Here is a 21528-nt window from a genome sequence, read left to right on the forward strand (position 1 = left end):
ACATTACTTAGCTCAGGACACCTTATCGAATTATCTTTTTCACCAGTGAACACTCTCTAGAACTGGGGGAGTACCTGGACAATATCTACAAGAAAAATTCCTAGAACATTTATATAAAATAAGAGTGAATAGTGGAGCACACAGTGACTGTCTCCACCTCCACCCTCATCTTTCTGCAACTGCAATTAAAGAAAAATCACATAGCAACGCTACAGGAACAATCTACAGCAAAGCTGTTATATAAAATATCGTGCCTAAACTCGCAACAAGAGAGTTATCCAGTCTGGCACACTGTCAGACAGGCACCCGGCTGGCAGAGAAGTATATTGAAGATTATTACAGTAGTGTATTAATTGGCCAATTGTATACTTGTATGACTTTAATATCCTATAAGTCTGCCTGTCGGTTATAAAGCGAGGCAACGCCTCATATTTCAGTAAGTTTATTAATATTGTAGTGCAGCAGTTGAATCTTTAAGCACCAAACCCCATGTGCGTCCATTGTGTAAGAAAAGATTCAGTCACGATAAATAAACAAAACTTCACGAGTGTCCATTGTGTGGGAAAAGATTCAGTCAGGCTGACTACATCTATTCATATAAATTGAGTATAAATACATCTGCATATATACTTGAATATATAAATTAAGTTAACAATTTCTTGCTTAGTTATTTTTAAGTTATCATATAAGTTCATTTAATTGAATATAATCTTTAGTACTTAGTTAACAGTACTTAGAGTACATTTAAGGTCATTTATCATACTTATACAATTTAAATTGTTGTTTATAGTATAAGAATATATTGGCTGTTAATAGTTATGGTGCTAGTCTAGACTATGTATGTTTAAATCTCTGATTTAAACAGAGCCAGTGTTCAGTCATTGAACTGAATTTATTCAATCTTATCCTTGTATAAAATACAAGCTGATGTGAGATACCTGTTGGCAGGTGAACTGTGGATCTTCAATCAATCTATCAACTAATTCACCCCACCTGCCCCTTACTGTCCACAATCTGTCATTAGGAAAAGAGGAGCTAGGATTTACGACCCTAGCTAGAGATTTTAGTTGAATTAATTTGCAGACAGTAAATTTTAATTTAGTTCAGTACAAGTCCCTGGTAGTTCTCCTCTCATATAAATCCCAATAGGTTTTTCCCACACTGTACACAAGTTGACTGATGGTTGAGAGGCGGGACCAAAGAGCCAAAACTCAACCCCCGCAAGCACAACTAGCTGAGTATATACATCAGTATACATCATAGAAGACGTTCATCAGTATGCATCACACAATACATACATCAGTATACATCACACAACACATACATCAGTATACATCACACAAGACACATCACCATGTGTTACAGTCACATGGGTGAGGGGATACGTGACCTCGGTCACAAGACACATACACCAAGAGGTATATACTCACGTTTCTTGGTGTATATATATATATACTGAGTTTACTGCTGAACTATATTCATGATTATACATGTTGATAGGCCAGTAAGCATGTATGACAGCCTTGTGCCCAACACCAGACGCAGCTTCCTGTAGTCCCGGGGCTACAGTAGCGTCCTGTAGTCCCAGGGCAACAGTAGAGTCCTGTAGTCCTGGGGCTACAATAGCGTCCTGTAGTCCCTGGGCTACAGTAGCGTCCTGTAGTCCCGGGGATACAGTAGCTTCCTGTAGTCCCGTGGCTACAGTAATGTCCTGTTGTCCCGGGGCTACAGTAGCGTCCTGTAGTCCCGCGGCTACAGTAGCGTCCTGTAGTCCGGGGCTACAGTAGCTTCCTGTAGTCCCGCGGTTACAGTAACGTCCTGTAGTCTTGGGGCTACAGTAGTGTCTTGTAGTCCCAGGGCTACAGTAGCTTCCTGTAGTCCCACGGCTACAGTAACGTCCTGTAGTCCTGGGGCTTCAGTAGCGTCCTGTGGTCCCAGGGCTACAGTAGCTTCCTGTAGTCCCGCGGCTTAAGTAACATCCTGTAGTCTCAGGGCTACAGTGACGTCCTGTAGTCCCGAGGCTACAGTAGTGTCCTGTAGTCCCGGGGCTGCAGTAGCTTCCTGTAGTCCCGCGGCTACAGTAATGTCCTGTAGTTCCGGGCTACAGTAGCCTCCTGTAGTCCCGGGGCTAAAGTAGCTTCCTGTAGTCCCGCGGCCACAGTAGCTTCCTGTAGTCCCGCAGCTACAGTAACGTCCTGTAGTCCCGGGGCTACAGTAGTGTCCTATAGTCCCGGGGCTACAGTAGCTTCCTGTAGTCCCGCGGCTACAGTAATGTCCTGTAGTTCCGGGCTACAGTAGCGTCCTGTAGTCCCGGGGCTATAGTAGCGTCCTGTAGTCCCGGGGCTACAGTAACGTCCAGTAGTCCAGGGGTACAGTAGTGTCCTATAGTCCCGGGGCTACAGTAGCTTCCTGTAGTCCCGCGGCTACAGAAACGTCCTGTAGTCCCAGAGCTACAGTAGCTTCCTGTAGTCCTGCAGCTACAGTAAAGTCCTGTAGTCCCGGGGCTACAGTAGCGTCCTGTAGTTCTGCGGCTACAGTAACGTCCTGTAGTCCCAGGGCTACAGCAGCATCTTGTAGTCCTGGGGCTACAGTAGCTTCCTGTAGTCCCGGGGCTCCAGCAGCTTCCTACAGTCCCTGGGCTATAGTAGCTTCCTGTAGTCCCAGGGCTACAGTAGCTTCCTGTAGTTCCACGGCTACTGTAACGTCCTGTAGTCCTGGGGCTTCAGTAGCGTCCTGTGGTCCCAGGGCTACAGTAGCTTCCTGTAGTCCCGCGGCTTAAGTAACATCCTGTAGTCTCAGGGCTACAGTGACGTCCTGTAGTCCCGGGGCTACAGTAGTGTCCTGTAGTCCCGGGGCTGCAGTAGCTGCCTGTAGTCCCGCGGCTACAGTAATGTCCTGTAGTTCCGGGCTACAGTAGCCTCCTGTAGTCCCGGGGCTAAAGTAGCTTCCTGTAGTCCCGCGGCCACAGTAGCTTCCTGTAGTCCCGCGGCTACAGTAACGTCCTGTAGTCCCGGGGCTACAGTAGTGTCCTGTAGTCCCGGGGCTACAGTAGCTTCCTGTAGTCCCGCGGCTACAGTAATGTCCTGTAGTTCCGGGCTACAGTAGCGTCCTGTAGTCCAGGGGTACAGTAGTGTCCTATAGTCCCGGAGCTACAGTAGCTTCCTGTAGTCCCGCGGCTACAGAAACGTCCTGTAGTCCCAGAGCTACAGTAGCTTCCTGTAGTCCTGCAGCTACAGTAAAGTCCTGTAGTCCCGGGGCTACAGTAGCGTCCTGTAGTTCTGCGGCTACAGTAACGTCCTGTAGTCCCAGGGCTACAGCAGCATCTTGTAGTCCTGGGGCTACAGTAGCTTCCTGTAGTCCCGGGGCTCCAGCAGCTTCCTACAGTCCCTGGGCTATAGTAGCTTCCTGTAGTCCCGGGGCTACAGCAGCGTCCTGTAGTCCCGGGGCTACAGTAGCTTTCTGTAGTCCCGGGGCTACAGAAGCTTCCTGTAGTCTCGGGGCTACAATAGCTTCCTGTAGTCCAGGAGCTACATCAGCGTCCTGTAGTCCTGGGGCTACAGTAGCTTTCTGTAGTCCCGGGGCTACAGTAGCGTCCTGTAGTCCCGGGGCTACAGTAGCGTCCTGTAGACCCTGGGCTACAGTAGCTTTCTGTAGTCCCGGGGCTACAGCAGCTTCCTGTAGTCCCTGGGCTACAGTAGCTTCCTGTAGTCCCAGGGCTACATCAGCGTCCTGTAGTCCTGGGGCTACAGTAGCGTCCTGTAGACCCGGGGCTACAGTAGCTTTCTGTAGTCCCAGGGCTACAGCAGCTTCCTGTAGTCCCGGGGCTACAGCAGCTTCTTGCAGTCCCAAGGCTACAGTAGCGTCCTGTAGTCCCAGGGCTACAGTAGCGTCATGTAGTCCCGGGGCTACAGTAGCGTCATGTAGTCCCAGGGCTACAGTAGCGTCTTGTAGTCCCGGGGCTACAGCAGCTTCCTGTGGTCCAGGGGCTACAGTAGCGTCCTGTAGTCCCGGGGCTACTTAGCGTCCTGTAGTCCTGGGACTACAGCAGCTTCTTGTAGTCCTGGGGCTACAGCAGCTTCCTGTAGTCCCGGGGGCTACAGTAGCGTCCTGTAGTCCTGGGGCTACATTAGCGTCCTGTAGTCCTGGGACTACAGTAGCGTCTTGTAGTCCCGGGGCTACAGCAGCTTCCTGTGGTCCAGGGGCTACAGTAGCGTCCTGTAGTCCCGGGGCTACTTAGCGTCCTGTAGTCCTGGGACTACAGCAGCTTCCTGTAGTCCCGGGGCTACAGTAGCGTCCTGTAGTCCTGGGGCTACATTAGCGTCAAGTAGTCCTGGGACAACATCAGCTTCCTGTAGTCCCGGGGCTACAGTAGCGTTTTGTAGTCCCGGGACTACAGTAGCGTCCTGTAGTCCCGGGGCTACAGTAGCGTTCTGTAGTCCCAGAGCTACAGTAGCGTCCTGTAGTCCCGGGGCTACAGTAGCGTTTTGTAGTCCCGGGACTACATTAGCGTCCTGTAGTTCCGGGGCTACAGCCGCTTCCTGTAGTCCCGGGGCTACAGTAGCGTTTTGTAGTCCCGGGGCTACAGTAGCGTCCTGTAGTCCCGGGGCTACAGTAGCGTCCTGTAGACCCTGGGCTACAGTAGCTTTCTGTAGTCCCGGGGCTACAGCAGCTTCCTGTAGTCCCTGGGCTACAGTAGCTTCCTGTAGTCCCAGGGCTACATCAGCGTCCTGTAGTCCTGGGGCTACAGTAGCGTCCTATATTACAGGAAGCTTCTGTAACCCCGGTTTAATTCTATTAAACCTGTGAGGCAAGGGCCTACTGTAGTCCTAGGGCTACAGTAGCTTCCTGTAGTCCCGGGGCTACAGCAGCGTCCTGTAGTCCCGGGGCTACGGCAGCTTCCTGTAGTCCCGGGGCTACAGCAGCGTCCTGTAGTCCCGGGGCTACAGCAGCGTCCTGTAGTCCCGGGGCTACAGTAGCTTCCTGTAGTCCCGGGGCTACAGCAGCGTCCTGTAGTCCCGGGGCTACAGTAGCTTCCTGCAGTCCCGGGGCTACAGCAGCTTCCTGTAAATCACAAGTCTACAGTAAAAATAAATGCCGTTCAATCGTTAATTACAGGATTAATAAGGCAATATACTGATGACATAATAATTCCTCACGAAGGAATACAATAACACTGGCTAGCGTACGGTAAGGCAGTCCGATCCTGTAGGCTGATAACTCCCGCCTTCCGTGTGGGGGCTCTGCGGCGACCAGCGGCCTCTCCCTCCTCCCGTGGTGTCCAGGACGGCACTGAGCCGGAGTCAGCCCATACACGGTCATCTCACCCGACACGCACCGTAAACATTGGAGAATCAACATGAGCGCGCTCCTTCCTGTTCATCAGTATTCTCATATAACTGTTATAATGAACAGGAAGGGATAATTAGACCAGTGATCGGGCTCTGAGTGACAGGGATGGGATGGGGGAAGCGCTGCTCTACGTAGCGGTGCAATTCGAACACGGGAAGATGAAGAAGAACTGTTCAAGAAAAGTTCGAAATTAAATCAGTTGTGAGTGGTGTGTGAAGTGTTTTTCACCCCTAAACACATGGTTTAACGACTACATTAACGAGCGTTTGGCCATTGTTTATGAGGACGGGCTGTGTAGCACTGGAGATCATGATTTATAAGTTCAAAGTTGACTTCCTTGACGCTGAAGTTAACTTTGAAGTTAACGAAGTCAAAACAATTCTTGATACTTGTAAGGAAGAAAGCCACGCAGGGAAGGAACTATGAGGAGAAAACACCAAGTCATTGCGACTATATATATATAGCATTTGGAAGGTATCAGGATAAGTGCTTGGGAAGGGACGGGGGGAAGGAATAGTGTTAAACCACTTGGACGGTCGGGGATTGAACTCCGACCTGCATGACGCTCTACCGTCCAGCCCAAAGTGGAGACCCACCAGTTGGTGGAAAATGATGTAGACTTCACCTTTAATGGTTACATATGGAACTGGTAAGGATTCATCTTGGCTTAGAGTTGCGTCCTCGGCTCATCACCAGAGCTCATGTGAGGCTGCCTGCTGAAGGTGCTGGATTGTGTTGTATTGTGAGTACTGAAGGTACTCACCTAGGTGTGCTTGCGGTGGTTGAGCTCTGGTTCTTTGGTCCCGCCTCTCAACCGTCAATCAACTGCATGGTGTACGGACTCCTGAGCCTATTGGGCTCTATCATATCTACATTTCAAACTGTGTATGGAGTCAGCCTCCATCACATCATTGAATAATGCATTCCATCTGTTAACTACTCTGACAATGAAAAAGTTCTTTCTAACGTTCTTGTGGCTCATTTGGGTACTCAGTCTCCACCTGTGTCCCCTTGTTCGAGTACCTCCCGTGTTAAACAATTTATCTTTATCCCTGTATTCATAATTTATCCCTGTCGATTCCACATATTATTTTGTAGGTAGTTATCATGTCTCCCCGAGCTCTCCTATCTTCCAGCGACGTTAGAGGCATTTCATGTAGCCTTTCCTCGTAACTCATGCTTCTTAGTTCAGGGACTAGCCCAGTGAACCTTTGATTTTTTTCCAGCTTAGTCCTGTGCTTGACAAGGTACGGGCTCCATGCTGGGGCTGCATACTCCAGGATTGGTCTTACACATGTGGTATACAAGGTTCTGAATGATTCCTTACACAGGTTCTTGAAGGCAGTGCTGATGTTAACCAGCCTCGCATACGCCGCCGATAATATTCTTTTTATGTGGGCTTCAGGAGACTGGGTTGGTGTGATATCAACTCTTAGATATATCACTCTCTGTTCGTTTCATGAATGATTTCATGTCCCATTTGGTATCCTGTTTTTGACCTCCTGTTTCCACTGCCTAGTCTCATTACCTTTCATTTGCTCGGGTTGAACTTTAGTAGCCATTTGTTGGACCAGTCATTCGGTTTGTCTAGGTCATCTTGTATTTTCTTACTATCTTCCTTTGACTTAATCCTCCTCATAATTTTTGCACCACCAGCAAACAATGAGAGAAACAATTCTATACTCTCTGGGAGATCATTCATATATATCAGAAACAGTATAGGTCCAAGGACTGAACCTTGCGGAACTCCACTGGTGACACTTCGCCAATCTGAGAAGACGCCCCTCACAGTGACTCGTTGTCTTCTGTTGCTTAGGTACTCTCTTATCCACTTATTCAATGGAGTACCTTCCCTCTCAATCCTGCCTACATCTCCAGCTTGTGCTGGAGTTGGATTGTGAGTACTGGACGGTGTTGGATAGTGAGTACTGAAGGAACTGGATTGTGACTACTGGAGATCCTGGACTGTGAGTACTGGAGGGCGTAGGGGTAAAACACTCGCTTGGCGTTTCGCGAGCGCTTTGGCTTGGGTTTGTATCCTGGCCGAGGAGGATTTACTGGGCGTCAATCCTTAACTGTTGCTTCTGTTCACTCAACAGTAAAATAAGGACCTGGTTGTTAAGCCACTTGGCGGGTCGTATTCCGGGAATATTAGGATTAAGGACCTGCCCGGAACGCTGTGCGTGCTAGTGGCTGTACAAGAATGTAACAACTCTTGTATATATATAAATAAATAAATACAAGAGTAACTTATGTGGAGCTACAGACACGAGGTCTAAGTTCCAACACACTTGAGTTAGGTGCATACACACTTATTATAAGGTAGGCTGCCCTCACTGGCCTGGCACCCCTAGTCTGGTACACTTGTTTGGTACCACTAGTCTGGTACCACTAGTCTGGCACCACTAGTCTGGTACCACTAGTCTGGCACCACTAGTTTGGTACCACTAGTCTGGTACCACTTGTTTGGTACCACTAGTCTGGCACCACTAGTCTTGTACCACTAGTCTGGTACCACTAGTCTGGTACAACTAGTCTGGTACCACTTGTTTGGCACCACTAGTCTGGCACCACTAGTCTGGTACCACTTGTCTTGTACACTAGTCTGGTACCACTAGTCTGGCACCACTAGTCTGGTACCACTAGTCTGGTACCACTAGTCTGGTACCACTAGTCTGGTACACTAGTCTTGTACCACTAGTCATGTATACTAGTCTGGTACACTAGTCTGGTACCACTAGTCTGGTACCACTAGCCTGACACCACTAGTTTGGTACCACTAGTCTGGTACCACTAGTCTGGTACCACTAGTCTGGTACCACTAGTCTGGCACCACTAGTCTGGTACCACTAGTCTGGTACCACTAGTCTGGTACCACTAGTCTGGCACCACTAGTCTGATACCACTAGTCTGGTACCACTAGTCTGGCACCACTAGTTTGGTACCACTAGTCTGGTACCACTTGTTTGGTACCACTAGTCTGGCACCACTAGTCTGGTACCACTAGTCTGGTACCACTTGTTTGGCACCACTAGTCTGGCACTACTAGTCTGGTACCACTTGTCTTGTACACTAGTCTGGTACCACTAGTCTGGCACCACTAGTCTGGTACCACTAGTCTGGTACCACTAGTCTTGCGCACTAGTCTGGTACCACTAGTCTGGTACCACTTGTTTGGTACCACTAGTCTGGCACCACTAGTTTGGTACCACTTGTCTGGCACCACTAGACTTTCACCACTAGTCTGGTACCACTAGTCTTGTACACTTGTCTTGTACCACTAGTCTTGTGCACTAGTCTGGTACCACTAGTCTGGTACCACTAGTTTGGTACCACTAGTCTGGTACCACTAGTTTGGTACCACTAGTCTGGTACCACTAGTCTGGTACCACTAGTCTGGTACACTAGTCTGGTACACTAGTCTGGCACCACTAATCTGGTACCAATAGTCTTGCACCACTATTATAGCACCATTAGTGTGGCACCACTAGATTGGCACCACTAGTCTGGCACCACTAGTCTGGTATCAATAGTCTGGTACCACTAGTCTTGTACACTAGTCTTGTACACTAGCCTGGCACCACTAATCTGGCACCAATAGTCTTGCACCACTATTATAGCACCATTAGTGTGGCACCACTAGATTGGCACCACTAGTCTGGCACCACTAGTCTTGTACACTAGTCTGGCACCACTAGTCTGGCACCACTAGTCTGGCATTACTAGTCTGGCACCACTAGTCTGGTACACTAGTCTGGCACCACTATTATTGCACCACTAGTGTGGCACCACTAGATTGGTACCACTAGTCTGGCACCACTAGTCTTGCACTACTAGTCTGACGTAGTGACAGCAGCAGCAGCGAAGAAGGGCTAAAGTACTCGAGAAAGGGAACTGAAAGCAAAAGGCTAGCATTCCGTAAGGGAAATTACGATGAGATAAGAAAATTCCTAGCGGATTTAACATGGGAATGAGAGCTAAGGGGAAAGACGGCCCAAGACATGATGGAATACATCACGCAGAAGTGCAAGGAGGCAGCAGAAAAGTTTATCCCAGCCCAAAAGGTAAAAAATTATATGCAGAGGAGAAACCCCATGGGATTAATCAGTGATGTAAGCTAGCAAAGCAACAAAATAAAAGAGCATGTAGAAACTACAGAAATAACAGGACACTTGAGAGCAGAGGTTACCAGAGTGCCAGGAATGAATACGTCAGGGTGAGAAGAGAGGCAGAAGGGCAATATGAAAACGACATATTAAGCAAGGCAAAGACCCAACCCAAATTGCTGCACAGCCTCATCAGGAGAAAGAAAACAGTGAAGGAACAGGTAATGAAACTGAGGATAGGGGCAGACAGATTCACAACAAACGACAAATAAGTGTGCGAGGAACTCGATAAGAAATCGGAAGAAGTCTTCACATTAGAGGAAGGAAAAGTTCCAGAGATAAGAGAGGGAATAGTTAACCAGGCACCACTAGAGGAATTTGAGATTACCAGTGGGGGATATAAGGAAGCTTTTGTTAAAGTTGGATGTAACAAAGGCGGCTACAAGCCCGGATGAAATATCACCATGGATACTAAAGGAAGGAGCAGAAGCATTGTGCCTGCCACTCTCCATGGTGTGTAACAAATCACTGGTAACAGGTGAACTGCCAAAAATTTGGGAGGCGGCAAACGTAGGCCCGATATACAAGAAGGGGGATAGACAGGAGGCATTGAACTACAGGCCAGTGTCCCTAACTTGCATGCCATGCAAGTAAGTAAGTAATTATCTAAAGAAGGCACCAAACCGGGAAGGCTATGTAGAACCATCAAATGCGCGGAATAATCAGAAGGCGCTAAATATCACAAAGGATGCCAATACGAGAACAAAAACGCATAAGGCGAACGATATCAAAAGTATCCGAGTCACCAAGAATTCTATTAAGGGACAGGCGACCGCGAGGAGTGGTCGGAAAGCAAAACACACGCTCGTCCTGGAAGTCAGGACATTCAAGAAGGACATGCACGACCGTAAGAGGGACAATGCAACTAGGACAATAAGGAGCAGGGCGGCGCTCCATCAAGTGACCATGGGTTAAGTGAGTATGGCCAATACGCAACCTCGCCAGAGCTGTTTCCCGTCGCCGGTTACGGTGGTAGGAGGACGGCCACGAAGAAACACAACATTTAAGAGTACGTAGTTTGTTACCAGTAACAGACGACCAAGAAGCCTGCCAACGGGTAAGGACGGAGGAATGGATAACCGGGTAAAAGTCGGAATATGGAATACCTTTATGAGAGATGGGACAAGAGCGGACGGCTTCCTTGGCGGCAGCATCCGCACGCTCATTTAAAGACACACCAATATGGCAGAGGGACTCTCCACGGGGGCAAAGAAGGAACAACACGAGGAGAAACATTAGAAATACGAACGGAAAGAGAATCCTGTAGGTGAGATAACCAGACAGAAAGAGGGAGGTGGTGAAGAGGAACAGGAACTGCAGGAGGGGTAAAAGTTAAAGCACGACAGAGGCGAGAGGAAGGATGTTGTAAGGACCGCGCAAGATAGTGAAGACAGTAGTGATCACAGCGGTCCTGGAGAGACAGGAAGCCAGTGTCAACATACAAGCTAAGGACGGGAGTCAAACGAAAGGCACCAGAACTATGGCGCAACCCAGTATGGTGCAAAGCATCAAGACGGCGAAGAGTAGAAGGAGAAGCAGACGAGTAAGCAGGGCACCCATAATCGAGCAACAGGACGAGAGAAGAATGTAAAGCAAGGAGAGTGCGCCTATCTGCCCCCCAAGAAGTATGGGACAATACCCGAAGGAGGGTAAGGGCCTTAGAGCACTCAACACGGAGGTAAGAGATATGGGGGGACCAAGACAAAGGAGTGTTAAGGAATAACCCCAAAAGCTTCGCGGAATCTTTGTAATCAAGGGGATGACCATAAAGTGACAAAGAGGGACGAAGAACGACCCGTTTCCGCGTAAAAGTCATGGCACAAGTCTTAGAAGTAGAGAACTTGAAGCCATGATCGGTGGCCCAAGACGACACGGTATCAATTGCAAGTTGAAGCCGGCGCTGAAGGAAAGGCGAATCATCACCCTGACAGCAAAGGGTAAGATCATCGACATGGAGAGCGGAGAAGAAACCTGAAGGAAGAGAGGAAAGAAGACCATTGAGGGCAACCAGAAAAAGAGTAGTGCTCAGAACACTATCCTGGGGCACACCTTCATATTGCTGAAAAGAGGCAGAGAGCGGTACCAAGGCGCACCCGAAAGGAACGACGAGAGAGGAAGCTGCGGAGAAAGAGAGGGAAATGACCACAAAGGCCAAAAGAATGAAGTTGAGATAGAATATGATATCGCCAAGTGGTGTCGTAAGCCTTTTCCAGGTCAAAAAGGACGGCAACAATGGAGGTCTTCGCAGCAAAAGCAGTACGAATATAGACCTCCAAGTTCACCAGGACATCTGTCTTGCTGCGGCACTTGCGGAAACCAAATTGAGAAGGGGAGAGGAGGCGATGGTGTTCCAGGAACCACATCAGACAAACGTTAACCATACGTTCAAAGAGTTTGCAGATACAACTTGTGAGGGCAATAGGGCGAAAGTCCTTAGGGGAAGTACCCAGAGACCCCGGTTTGTGAACAGGGAGGACAACGGCATCGAGCCAGTCCTCAGGGACTGACGACGACTCCCAGATCCGATTATACAGACTCAGTAAATACTGAGACGTGCTCGGAGGGAGATGGCGAAGCATCTCATAATGAATACCATCGGAGCCCACCGCCGTAGAACCGCAGAGGGCCATGGCAGAACGAAGTTCAGAGAGAGAGAAGGGATCATTATAGGGAAGCCAAAGACGAGTGCAGAAATCTAAAAGACGAGACTCAAGGACAGGTTTACGAAGAAGGAAAGATTGGGGAAGATGAAGACCAGAGTTAACAGAAAAAAAGTGGGAACCCAGTTCGGAAGCGACCTGCAACGGGTCCGCCACAAGAGTACCATGGAGGGGAAGGACCGGTGAAACATTGGGAACGAACTTACCCTCTATCTTGTGGATACGCTTCCAGATCTGTGGCAGAGGAGTTTCGGACGTAATTGTTGAGACATAAGATGCCCAACATTCATGCTTAGCCGTACGGATGGCCCTACGGGCCACCGCACTCGCTCTCCGAAAGAAAAGAAAAGAATCGACCGTCTGCCGACGGCGGTGCCTCTTCCAGGCTGCACGCTTACAGCGGACAGCCCGAGCACAATCCGCATTCCACCAGGGAACGCACTTCCGCGGACCCCGAGAGGAAGAGCGAGGAATAGAGTGGAGAGCAGCGTTAAAGACAGTGTCATGAAAAAGGAGGAGAGCACGAGGGAGAGGCAGAAGGGAGAGGTCAGAGAGAGCAGCACTGAGGGTAAATAGGTTCCAGTCCGCCGTAGCAAACTGCCACCTAGGGAAGGAGAGGGAAGGGCGAAAAGAGAAAAAGGAAACAAGGATGGGGAAATGGACACTGCCATGGAGGTCATCAAGAACCTGCCACGTGAAATCTAAGTAAAGAGAAGAACAGCAGAGAGAAAGATCAAGACAGGAAAGGGTGCGAGTCCGAGAGTCCAAGTGAGTGGGCTCACCAGAATTCAGAAGAGACAGGGAAGAAGAGAGGATAAACGGCTCAAGGAGGCGACCTCGGGTATTCGTCAGAACATCACCCCAAAAAGAATGACGACAATTAAAATCACCCAGCAGGAGCACAGGCTTCGGCAAGGAGTCCAGGAGGTGTTTCAAATCAGGAAGAGAAAGCGGGACACTCGGGGGGGAGAAGGAGCAATAGAGCCAGTAGTAGGGGCCGAGGAAGAAAGCGAAGCCTTCTTACCCGCCGGGGAGGAGGAAGGAGAGGACCCAGGCTTACGCTTCTGACGTAAAGAGACCGGTGTCCCAGCAACTACATACTGGGCAACGGATTCCAGCGTCTCAACAGGAGAAGCTGAACGAGAGCACACACGACGGCCATTAGGAGAGCGATGGACATCCGCCTGCACCGACAGGCGGCAGGGAGAGTCAATAGATGGAGGAGAAGGATGGGAAGGAGGATCGGAGGGAGACGAGGAAGAAGACACAGGAGACATGACAGACCAGGTAGAAAGAAGGGGAACCCCAGACAGAGGACCAGGAAGGGGGACCCTTCGGGACAGAACTCAAAGGAACAGAGGAGGGGGCAGTGGGCGTATCAGGGTCCAAGGCCCGGAAACGGTTGTGAGTCTGAGGAAGGTGGGAAGGACGAGGAGAGGAAGAGCACAACACGCGAGCATAAGAGACGTTAGCATAAGGCGGGAGCCGGCGAACCTGGCGCCTCGCCTTGGGAAAAGATAAACGCTCCCGGTGCTTCAGTTTGAGGACGGCTGCCTCAAGCTTGTAATGGATACAGGCATGGGAGAAGGTAGGATGGGCCTCACCGCAGTTGAGGCAGCGAGCTTGGGGAGAAGTGCACTCCGACTTAGAGTGACCTTCACCCCCACACAAAGGACAGAGAGAGACAGTCCCAGAGCAGCGGAGGGCACCATGCCCAAACCTCCTGCACTTGTTACAAAGCCGAGGAGAAGGAATATACTCCTGGACAGAGCACCTGGCACCAGCAAGAATGACTGAGGATGGAAGCGTCCTACCATCAAAGGTGACCTTCACAACTCAAGGGGTTGACGGCGACGATCACGAGGGGGACAAGTAAACGAGTCTACCTGGAGGACAGAATGGCCTTGGACATCAAGGATATGTCGAATATCGTCGTGGCAGTCTCGCAGATCTCGAACACCGGTCGCAATATGGGGCGGGAGGAGAATAGTGTCAACACTAGCGTTCAACTGAACATTCTTTGAGACCCGAACAGGGATCTCGCCAAGGCAGGTTAAGGCAGCCAAGCGGGAAGCTGCATCCTGAGAAGGAGCAGCAATGACACGTGTACCGAGACGAGTGGGGTTGATAGTAACAGACGCATCCACGGAATCAACGAGATGCCGATGGAGGGAGAAATCGTCAGGCGGCGCAGAATCAAGAGGGAGGAGATCAAAGTATTTGGCCCACGAAGCAGGACCAAATAAGTCCTGATACGCATCAGTACAGGAAGGAAACGAGCGAGTGCGGGCGTGGCGCCGACGGCGTTGAGAACCCCCAGAGAGAGAGGGGTCAAAAGGCGCAGTAGTCACAACGAGAGACTTAGCCGCACCAGGGGACGAAGTGGTCACCACTGAGGGCGTGAGGCTCGACCCAACCACAGAGGAGGGAGGGGAGCTGGGGGAAGAATTCAGGACGGTCAAAGGAGGAGCAAGGTTGGGGCCCAATGCAGCGGGTGCTACAGAGCCCGGTCTTCCAATACAGGCCGACTCGGGGGCTTGGTCGCCCACCCCACAAGCCTGAGAGGGTACAACAGAAACATTCAACGATATAGAGACGTAGAGAAAGAAATTCATCCACGAATGTGCCCCCATACCCACCATGGAGCCACAATTAGAGGCAGGACACCCAACAGGAAGCTATCGCCGATCATGCCGGGGCCCCCTAGGGGTGCGTCGTGAGTATACGCCCCACAAACGCCACCTTAAGAACCGTCGTCGAGATCGGGTTCAGCGACGAAAGGGGGATTGACAATAAAAGGTTCCCCTCGCTCGAGACGTCAGGTACTACAGTTCTACGAGTGCAAGAGTATGCGTCCTCAAGCACCCGGGCGGCAAAATAGAAGAAGTCCAAAGGAATAACCAAAACAAGCAAAAAGTCAGCAGGACAAGACAAGCAGATAGGAGAAGAGGGGGGAGAAAAACGAAACAAAAGGAAAAGGAAAGTGATCCGGCACAATTAGAGAAGACAGCAGCAGGAGTGCAAGGCCACCAAAGGACAGAGGACTGTCCCATGGAGCATCACACTCCAGCAGCCGTCCAATAAGCCCCCCTCACGGCGCCAACGGGCCGGATGGGGAGGGGGTTGCATGCCATGCAAGCTAATGGGGAAAATTGTGCGAAAAAAGCTAGTGGAACATTTGGAGCGAAGTAACTTTGCAGCACAACACCAACATGGTTTCAGGGATGGTAAGTCAAGCCTCACAGGATTAATTGAATTCTACGATCAGGCAACAAGCATCAGACAAGAAAGAGGGGGGTGGGCAGACTGTATATTTTTGAATTGCCAGAAAGCCTTTGACACAGTGCCACATCAGAGACTGGTGCGAAAGCTGGAGATGCAGGCAGGAGTAAAAGGGAAGGTACTCCATTGGATAAGGGAGTACCTAAGTAACAGAAGGCAGCGAGTCGCTGTAAGAGGTGAGGTCTCAGACTGGCGAGACGTCACCAGTGGGGATCCGCAGGGGTCAGTCCTTGGACCAATACTGTTTTTTATATATGAAAATGATCTTCCAGATGGTATAGAATCATTCCTCTCATTGTTTCCTGATGATGCAAAAATTATGAGGAGGATTAAGACGGAGGAAGATTTTAGGAGACTACAAGATGACCTAGACAGACTGCATGAATGGTCCAACAAATGGCTACTAAAGTTCAACCCGAGTAAATGTAAGGTAATGAAACTAGGCAGTGGAAACAGGAGGCCAGACACAGGATACAGAATAGGAGATGAAGTACTTAATGAAACGGACAGAGAGAAGGATCTAGGTGTTGATATCACACCAAACCTGTCTCCTGAAGCCAACATCAAAAGAATAACATCGGCGGCGTATGCGAGGCTGGCTAACATCAGAACTGCCTTCAGGAACCTGAGTAAGGAATCATTCAGAACCTTGTATATCACATATGTAAGACCAATCCTGGAGTATGCAGCCCCTAGTCTGGCACAACTAGTTTGGTACCACTAGTCTGACACCTCTAGTCTGTTACCACTAGTCTGGTTCCACTTGTCTGGCATCACTAGTTTGGCACCACTTGTCTGGTACCACTAGTCTGGTACCACTAATCTGGTACACAAGTCTAGCACAACTAGACTGGCACCACTAGTCTGGTACCACTAGTCTTGTACACTAGTCTAGCACCACTAGTCTGGCACCACTAGTGTGGTACCATTAGTGTGGTACCACTAGTCTGGCACCACTAGTCTGGCACCACTAGTCTGGCACCACTAGTCTGGTACCACTAGTCTGGCACCACTAGTCTGGCACCACTAGTCTGGCACCACTAGTCTGGCACCACTAGTCTGGTACCACTAGTCTGGCACCACTAGTCTGGCACCACTAGTCTGGCACCACTAGTGTGGTACCATTAGTGTGGTACCACTAGTCTGGCACCACTAGTCTGGCACCACTAGTCTGGCACCACTAGTCTGGTACCACTAGTCTGGCACCACTAGTCTGGCACCACTAGTCTGGCACCTCTAGTCTGGCACCACTAGTCTGGTACCACTAGTCTGGTACCACTAGTCTGGCACCACTAGTCTGGCACCACTAGTCTGGTACCACTAGTCTTGTACACTAGTCTAGCACCACTAGTCTGGCACCACTAGTCTGGTACCACTAGTCTGGCACCACTAGTCTGGCACCACTAGTGTGGTACCACTAGTCTGGCACCACTAGTCTGGCACCACTAGTCTAGCACCACTAGTCTGGCACCACTAGTCTGGTACCACTAGTCTGGCACCACTAGTCTGGCACAACTAGTCTGGCACCACTAGTGTGGTACCATTAGTGTGGTACCACTAGTCTGGCACCACTAGTCTGGCACCACTAGTCTGGCACCACTAGTCTGGCACCACTAGTCTGGCACCACTAGTCTGGCACCACTAGTCTGGTACCACTAGTCTGGCACCACTTGTCTGGCACCACTAGTCTGGCACCACTAGTCTGGTACCACTAGTCTTGTACACTAGTCTAGCACCACTAGTGTGGTACCATTAGTGTGGTACCACTAGTCTGGCACCACTAGTCTGGCACCACTAGTCTGGCACCACTAGTCTGGCACCACTAGTCTGGCACCACTAGTCTGGCACCACTAGTCTGGCACCATTAGTCTGGCACCTCTAGTCTGGCACCACTAGTCTGGCACCACTAGTCTGGCACCACTAGTCTGGCACCACTAGTCTTGCACCACTAGTCTGGCACCACTAGTCTGGCACCTCTGGTCTGGCACCACTAGTCTGGCACCACTAGTCTGGCACCACTAGTCTGGCACCTCTAGTCTGGCACCACTAGTCTGGCACCACTAGTCTGGTACCACTAATCTGGTACACTAGTCTAGCACCACTAGTCTGACACCACTAGTGTGGTACAATTAGTGTGGTACCACTAGTCTGGTACCACTAGTCTGGTACCACTAGTCTGGCACCACTAGTCTGGCACCACTAGACTGGTACCACTAGTCTGGTACCACTAGTCTGGCACCTCTTGTCTGGCACCACTAGTCTGGTACCACTAGTCTGGCACCACTAGTCTGGCACCACTAGTCTGGCACCACTAGTCTGGTACCACTAGTCTGGCACCACTAGTATGGCACCACTAGTCTGGCACCACTAGTGTGGTACCATTAGTGTGGTACCACTAGTCTGGCACCACTAGTCTGGCACCACTAGTCTGGCACCACTAGTCTGGTACCACTAGTCTGGTACCACTAGTCTGGCACCACAAGTCTGGCACCACTTGTCTGGCACCTCTAGTCTGGCACCACTAGTCTGGTACCACTAGTCTGGTACCACTAGTCTGGCACCACTAGTCTGGCACCACTAGTCTGGCACCACTAGTCTGGTACCACTAGTCTTGTACACTAGTCTAGCACCACTAGTCTGGCACCACTAGTATGGTACCACTAGTCTGGCACCACTAGTCTGGCACCACTAGTGTGGTACCACTAGTCTGGCACCACTAGTCTGGCACCACTAGTCTAGCGCCACTAGTCTGGCACCACTAGTCTGGTACCACTAGTCTGGCACCACTAGTCTGGCACCACTAGTCTGGCACCACTAGTCGGGTACCACTAGTCTGGTACCACTAGTCTGGAACCACTAGTCTGGCACCACTAGTCTGGCACCACTGGTCTGGCACCACTAGTCTGGCACCACTAGTCTGGTACCACTAGTCTGGCACAACTAGTCTGGCACCACTAGTCTGGCACCACTAGTCTGGTACCACTAGTCTTGTACACTAGTCTAGCACCACTAGTCTGGCACCACTAGTGTGGTACCATTAGTGTGGTACCACTAGTCTGGCACCACTAGTCTGGCACCACTAGTCTGGCACCACTAGTCTGGCACCACTAGTCTGGCACCACTAGTCTGGCACCACTAGTCTGGCACCTCTAGTCTGGCACCACTAGTCTGGCACCACTAGTCTGGCACCACTAGGCTGGCACCACTAGTCTGGCACCACTAGTCTGGCACCACTAGGCTGGCACCACTAGTCTGGCACCACTAGTCTGGCACCACTAGTCTGGCACCTCTGGTCTGGCACCACTAGTCTGGCACCACTAGTCTGGCACCACTAGTCTGGCACCTCTAGTCTGGCACCACTAGTCTGGTACCACTAATCTGGTACACTAGTCTAGCACCACTAGTCTGACACCACTAGTGTGGTACCATTAGTGTGGTACCACTAGTCTGGTATCACTAGTCTGGTACCACTAGTCTGGCACCACTAGTCTGGCACCACTAGACTGGTACCACTAGTCTGGTACCACTAGTCTGGCACCACTTGTCTGGCACCACTAGTCTGGTACCACTAGTCTGGCACCACTAGTCTGGCACCACTAGTCTGTTACCACTAGTCTGGCACCACTAGTCTGGCACCACTAGTCTGGTACCACTAGTCTGGCACCACTAGTCTGGCACCAATAGTCTGGCACCACTAGTCTGGCACCACTATTCTGGCACCACTAGTCTGGTACCACTAGTCTGGTACCACTAGTCTGGCACCACTAGTCTGGCACCACTAGTCTGGCACCTCTAGTCTGGCACCACTAGTCTGGTACCACTAGTCTGGTACCAGTAGCCTGGCACCACTAGTCTGGCACCACTAGTCTGGCACCAATAGTCTGGTACCACTAGTCTAGCACCACTAGTCTGGCACCACTAGTCTGGTACCACTAGTCTGGCACCACTAGTCTGGCACCACCAGTCTGGCACCACTAGTGTGGTACCGCTAGTGTGGTACCACTAGTCTGGCACCACTAGTCTGGTACCACTAGTCTAGCACCACTAGTCTGGCACCACTAGTGTGGTACCACTAGTCTGGCACCACTAGTCTGGCACCACTAGTCTGGCACCACTAGTCTGGCACCACTAGTCTGGCACCACTAGTCTGGCACCACTAGTCTGGCTCCACTAGTCTGGTACCACTAGTCTTGTACACTAGTCTAGCACCACTAGTCTGGCACCACTAGTCTGGCACCAATAGTCTGGTACCACTAGTCTAGCACCACTAGTCTGGCACCACTAGTCTGGTACCACTAGTCTGGCACCACTAGTCTGGCACCACCAGTCTGGCACCACTAGTGTGGTACCGCTAGTGTGGTACCACTAGTCTGGCACCACTAGTCTGGTACCACTAGTCTAGCACCACTAGTCTGGCACCACTAGTGTGGTACCACTAGTCTGGCACCACTAGTCTGGCACCACTAGTCTGGCACCACTAGTCTGGTACCACTAGTCTGGTACCAGTAGCCTGGCACCACTAGTCTGGCACCACTAGTCTGGCACCAATAGTCTGGTACCACTAGTCTAGCACCACTAGTCTGGCACCACTAGTCTGGTACCACTAGTCTGGCACCACTAGTCTGGCACCACCAGTCTGGCACCACTAGTGTGGTACCGCTAGTGTGGTACCACTAGTCTGGCACCACTAGTCTGGTACCACTAGTCTAGCACCACTAGTCTGGCACCACTAGTGTGGTACCACTAGTCTGGCACCACTAGTCTGGCACCACTAGTCTGGCACCACTAGTCTGGCACCACTAGTCTGGCACCACTAGTCTGGCACCACTAGTCTGGCTCCACTAGTCTGGTACCACTAGTCTTGTACACTAGTCTAGCACCACTAGTCTGGCACCACTAGTCTGGCACCAATAGTCTGGTACCACTAGTCTAGCACCACTAGTCTGGCACCACTAGTCTGGTACCACTAGTCTGGCACCACTAGTCTGGCACCACCAGTCTGGCACCACTAGTGTGGTACCGCTAGTGTGGTACCACTAGTCTGGCACCACTAGTCTGGTACCACTAGTCTAGCACCACTAGTCTGGCACCACTAGTGTGGTACCACTAGTCTGGCACCACTAGTCTGGCACCACTAGTCTGGCACCACTAGTCTGGCACCACTAGTCTGGCACCACTAGTCTGGCACCACTAGTCTGGCACCACCAGTCTGGCACCACTAGTGTGGTACCGCTAGTGTGGTACCATTAGTGTGGTACTACTAGTCTGGCACCACTAGTCTGGCACCACTAGTCTGGTACCACTAGTCTGGTACCACTAGTCTGGCACCACTAGTCTGGCACCACTAGGCTGGCACCACTAGTCTGGCACCACTAGTCTGGCACCACTCGTCTGGCACCACTAGGCTGGCACCACTAGTCTGGCACCACTAGTCTGGCACCACTAGTCTGGCACCACTAGGCTGGCACCACTAGTCTGGCACCACTAGTCTGGCACCACTAGTCTGGCACCACTCGTCTGGCACCACTAGGCTGGCACCACTAGTCTGGCACCACTAGTCTGGCACCACTAGTCTGGCACCACTAGTCTGGCACCTCTAGTCTGGCACCACTAGTCTGGTACCACTAATCTGGTACACTAGTCTAGCACCACTAGTCTGACACCACTAGTGTGGTACCATTAGTGTGGTACCACTAGTCTGGTACCTCTAGTCTGGTACCACTAGTCTGGCACCACTAGTCTGGCACCACTAGACTGGTACCACTAGTCTGGCACCACTAGTCTGGCACCTCTTGTCTGGTACCACTAGTCTGGTACCACTAGTCTGGCACCTCTTGTCTGGCACCACTAGTCTGGTACCACTAGTCTGGCACCACTAGTCTGGCACTACTAGTCTGGTACCACTAGTCTGGTACCACTAGTCTGGCACCACTAGTCGGGTACCACTAGTCTGGTACCACTAGTCTGGTACCACTAGTCTGGCACCACTAGTCGGGTACCACTAGTCTGGTACCACTAGTCTGGTACCACTAGTCTGGCACCACTAGTCTGGTACCACTAGTCTGCCACAA

The 21528-nt window shown here is 50.8% G+C and overlaps 1 protein-coding gene across 1 annotated transcript; it reads right to left on the bottom strand.

The window, feature by feature from the left end:
- Positions 1 to 3378: 3378 nt before the first annotated feature.
- LOC138354997 (coagulation factor V-like) lies at positions 3379 to 5380 on the bottom strand. Its single transcript, XM_069309704.1, has 3 exons — positions 5336 to 5380; positions 4837 to 5061; positions 3379 to 3999 (listed from the first exon to the last, which is right to left on the bottom strand). The coding sequence occupies exons 1-3, from the start codon at positions 5378 to 5380 to the stop codon at positions 3379 to 3381; spliced, it is 891 nt and encodes a 296-aa protein (XP_069165805.1).
- Between the last annotated feature and the right edge of the window lie 16148 nt (positions 5381 to 21528).

This window comes from Procambarus clarkii, chromosome 65 (assembly GCF_040958095.1).
Source record: "Procambarus clarkii isolate CNS0578487 chromosome 65, FALCON_Pclarkii_2.0, whole genome shotgun sequence".
Taxonomy (NCBI): Eukaryota; Metazoa; Arthropoda; class Malacostraca; order Decapoda; family Cambaridae; genus Procambarus; species Procambarus clarkii.

What these genes read in the sequence shown, in the direction of transcription:
- LOC138354997 (XM_069309704.1), bottom strand. Translation starts at nt 5,380, where the DNA reads ATGAACAGGAAGGAGCGCGCTCATGTTGATTCTCCAATGTTTACG. An exon ending in TTGATTCTCCAATGTTTACG is followed by an intron (nt 5,062 to 5,335) that starts GTGCGTGTCGGG and finishes TGTGATTTACAG; the next exon opens with GAAGCTGCTGTAGCCCCGGG. An exon ending in CGGGACTACAGGAAGCTACT is followed by an intron (nt 4,000 to 4,836) that starts GTAGCCCTAGGA and finishes CCGGGACTACAG; the next exon opens with GACGCTACTGTAGCCCCTGG.